Source organism: Vigna unguiculata, chromosome 1, assembly GCF_037176805.1.
Source record: "Vigna unguiculata cultivar grain cowpea cultivar isolate G323 ecotype 2 chromosome 1, ASM3717680v1, whole genome shotgun sequence".
NCBI classification, from domain to species: domain Eukaryota; kingdom Viridiplantae; phylum Streptophyta; class Magnoliopsida; order Fabales; family Fabaceae; genus Vigna; species Vigna unguiculata.
The window spans coordinates 42,184,373-42,188,782 of NC_140792.1; the positions used below are offsets into that span (position 1 = coordinate 42,184,373).

General features: G+C 35.1%; 1 protein-coding gene across 1 annotated transcript; it reads right to left on the minus strand.

Annotated features, from left to right (window-relative positions):
• Positions 1 to 1,387: 1,387 nt before the first annotated feature.
• On the minus strand, positions 1,388 to 3,897 carry LOC114196249 (protein PSK SIMULATOR 1-like). Its single transcript, XM_028086836.2, has 2 exons — positions 3,578 to 3,897; positions 1,388 to 3,215 (listed from the first exon to the last, which is right to left on the minus strand). The coding sequence occupies exon 2, from the start codon at positions 3,162 to 3,164 to the stop codon at positions 1,479 to 1,481; it is 1,686 nt and encodes a 561-aa protein (XP_027942637.1). The 5' UTR covers positions 3,165 to 3,215; positions 3,578 to 3,897; the 3' UTR covers positions 1,388 to 1,478.
• Positions 3,898 to 4,410: the final 513 nt, after the last annotated feature.

Sequence of the window (4,410 nt, forward strand, 5' to 3'; positions counted from 1 at the left end):
TTTTCGAACTATGTTTAAAATAGCTTAAAATTTATATTTTATTCCAAAATTTACAATTCTTATAAAATTATTTCAAGTTAAACTAAAAGTGCACAAAAGAATATATAGTTATCAAGGACAAATCATAGAAGTCCACCTCCCAACTTATTTTACTATATATGTAAATTAATAGATAAATATAATTTTAGTATATTTTGTGTATTTGGTTTATATATTAATAATTAAAGATTCAAGCACCGAGCAAAGACAACCGACTTAAGTTGGAAATGGAATCTCCTTGAAAACATTGGACCTGGTTCCTCGTATCCCTTTCAGATTATAAGATTTAGTTTTTGTATTATTGTTTGATTCATCTATATTTCCTGGAAATATGTGTGCGTAGATACAAGTTACAAGTGGACTGTCAATATTCACAGAGTTTCCCTCAAATTCATACTTTTTATCACTTCTATTTTACATTTATTCAACAACTGGCCCCATTTTCATATTAATCAATAATATTCTTTAACAGAAAATTGTTCCTTAAAGTGAAATTTGGTGCAAAGAATGCGTTACATTGTTGAAAAGAATAAAATAAGAGTGAAAAGTTTTCGTGTTTGGACAAACAGAATAAAATTTTGGGCATGTGAAATCTTTTAGTGTTAATTTGTAATTAGGGGGAAGATAAATGTAAACAAACCTTTCCATTAAAATTTACTGTAAAGTTATTGTGAAAATTGATTCTAAAAAGTAATAGGCATTTCCTTCATAAATGCAACTTTAGGAAGGAAAGGCTCAGAAATATTCTCAAAACACTGATTAAGAAATTAAAAATGGTATTAACAAACTCTCACTATGACATGTTTTAACCCTGCATCGCTTTACACGATAATAATTTTTTTTTATCATTAAATTAAAAAAAAAATCTATAAATCTTGATTTATTTCTCATTAATGATCTTGCGCTTCTTTCCTCTTCCTCTTTAATTCATTTTCTTTTATATTCCTGTGTAATTTCTAACTTCAATTTATTTGCATGTATTTAAATTTCTGCAGTTTTTTTGTTTAATTTATTTGATTTTAAGGACACAATCTCTTTTCATTTTTTCTATCATCTTTTAATTTCCTTATGTTTGCCTTTCTACTTTTTCCGCTTTAAATTTTGCGTGATGATTTTAATTTCTACTTTAACTAAAATCGACCATGGTTGATATAGTTGGTGTATTCGGAAGTGGACGACCCGTTTTCACAGCGTTTCAAAGTAGTGTATGTCAAACTATGACAATTGAAAAAGAGAAGTCATATTCTTTTTATATGTCATAAAATTACTAACGAATAAAGTTTATCATTTATTTTGAACGGATTAATTGATGTGAATACCTTATAAACTAAATTGAATTGATCAAATGTAACTTTCAAAGAATAGAATCCACACACTAAAAATAAATGCACTGTACAGAGTTAATGCCATTAACCCTCAGACCTTGTTAATGTCGCAGTCTATAAAATTTCATTGTACATTCCATTCTTTCTTAAACGAACACCATTAAAAGTTCTAGTGCTAGCACAATCTAGTGTATCTCTTGTGCCAACTTTTGTATCAATTCTGCACACATAATTGAGACCAACAAGAAGATCAACTATTGCAGCCTCGGTTCTTGCCTGGTTTGCAAAGTAAAGAGTTTGAACAAGTAAAACATTTGCGTTAAAAATTGAGTGCTCCTTCTCAAAATTTCTCACAGAATGCCAGCTTATCATGTTATGTGCCAGTGGAGCCAACCATTCCAACATCTGTGCAAGTAGCAGACTCCATTCTGCAGCAAGGTTTGCATCATGATGATTGGAGGAAGATTTACCTTTTACATGGCTTTTAAGCTTTGCCCTTAGAGAAGTTCTTACAGTAGTTGGAAGCATACTGTATAGATCATCTCTTGTGGCAAGATCAACCAGGTGCGGTGATGTCACCATCCTCTCAATCAATACAATCATGTTGGCATAATGCAGAGCAAGAGCTGCATCACCAAGGGATTTGGAAGCAGGCTTTAACAGGTTATTGGTGGATAATTTAGAATATATTCTAACTCTGTTGGGGAGAGATGACTCATTCACTGTTCTCATTTTATCAACAGATTTCAAATGACAATCAGTCAACCTCATGGAGCCACCATTTGTCTGCATACAGCTCCGTACGACAGGAGAATCGTTTGCAGCAGACATACAACCTTTGAATCCCATAATATGTCCCAAGTGCTTGGTTTCTGAATGTGTGTTCTTTCTGAAGAATACAAGTTCTTCTTTCTTCTGCTGTTTCTTCGTTCTTTTCCCCTTGCCTACTAAAAAGCCCGAGTATGAATTCAATCCGTAGAGATCATTCTCTGAAGGATAAACAGACGAATGCATAACAGAAAAGGAATGGCTTCGCAGAAGATTGTTAGAGTTCATATGCAGAGAATCATTATGTGGTTGTACAGTTGGTGGGTGTTTATTTGCAAAGACAAGTACGATCCTCTCCAGGATCGTAAATAGTGATCTCGCCAACAACCGGACAACATAATCATAGCTTCTATTCCATGGAGACATGTCTCTGAGATTTCTCACTTCCTGCCGCTGCAACATAACCTTCTTCTGAAACTCAAGCAGTTTCACCCGATGCAATTCCGGATTCGCCTGCATTCTCCTGAAAGTCTGTTCAACCTCTGCTAGCACCTCAACCTCTTCGCAAAACTGTGTCGCAGCAGCAATAAATTTTTCCATTTTCTTCACTTTCCTCTCCATCTTTTTCCACCTATACTCCCACCCAGACCAATTGAAATAATTTTGAACTGGGTTATGAACAAAATGTTCAAAACGATGATAAACTGGATCCACGCATTTCTTACCCAACCTAGCCACCGAACGTGCAAGAGATTGAAAGTTATGAAGTATCTCATTCATCGCAAGTTCCATCAAGTAATCATCATTGTCAGACACCACCATTTTCACTCCAACTGAATTCACAATCCCTTCCCTCAAACTCAATACCTCCCTATCACTCAAAGACTGCCATAAATTAACCACCTTCAACATCAACCCTGTAACTTCCAATGCCAAAATTCCCACCACTGCCTTGTTATCCGATGATGCACTCTTCCGAGAGACTGGCCACAAAGAACTGAACCATGACCCGTTCACCGTTTCACCCCCCATCGACACTCAATTCTCCAATCCAATCAATTCACCTAATCAGTAATCCTAATCCTGTACACCATCAAATCCACTAACTCAAATTAGAAACCTAAAACTCACCGGGTCAAGAACAAACCAGATATAGCAAAGTCCAAATCATGGATTAAGACAGTAATATTTGCATAATAAAGAAGAACAAAAACAAAAGGTAAAAAAAACCTAGCCCCCAATTGTCGTCTTGGTCATGAATAAGCCAAAATCAAGAGGTCAATATAGACTCATTCAAACTCACACGAGGGAATACACGAGCCTTCAAGGGCCCAAAACCCACTATTCAAAATTCAAAATTTTTGTCCCTTTTCTTGTCTCTAACAGTCACCTAGTAAGACGTGAAGGAAAACAGCATAGAGAGAGAAAAAAGAACATCAACATACCGCGGAGTGAGTTTGAGTTGAAGGAGAAGAAATTGAAAAGTGTAGAAACGAAGGGAGATGATGCATAGAGGCATCCAAAGATTTACAAAGGTGAACGGTAACGGAAAAGAGAGTGATGTTGGAACAGGAGAAAGAGAAAGGGAAAGAGAAAGAGAATTCGATCAAAACGAGGTGTGTGGGGTTTGGGTAGAACGTGGAAATTACGTTGACAGTTGAGGGACTTGATTGGGTTTGGTAATTGCTCCAACGTTTGAGTGTGTCTCACGCTGGATGCGGATAAACCACTGTTGCTGTTTTCTTTAGCGCTTTTAGCTTTTTTCAACCTCCGGGTTTAGATTTAGTTTGATTTGGTTTGGTATGGAAAATTTTATAAAATAAAATGCAGTAGGTTTCAACAAATTCATGTTCAAAAAAGTAATTTGTGTTTAAAAATGTTATGAATCAAATAAAATAAATTTTTTCTCGATTCCTTTAACTTCTCCGTCGTCTCACTCTGTCAGCCACAGTTGGAGATGGATAATTTAAAGGTGTGTGTGCTGTAACTTAACGAACTTTTGAATTCTATTAATGCCTTGTTTTTTTTCCTTTTGAAACTTCACAAGGCATTCGATTCAAGTATTTTTTGGTCAACATATTAGAATTATAAAGGGTACAATGCTTTGGAATTACTCTCGTGTTTTATTTCTGTGAGACTATTAATTCAATTTTAGTTTACTCCGATATTAACTAACAATATCTGTATGAACCAGGCAGAGTGAAACAACGATGTTTATTGAAAAAGACTAGGAAATAACAGCAGTCACCTTTTGACAGTTAGATTTAGTTGGCAAAAG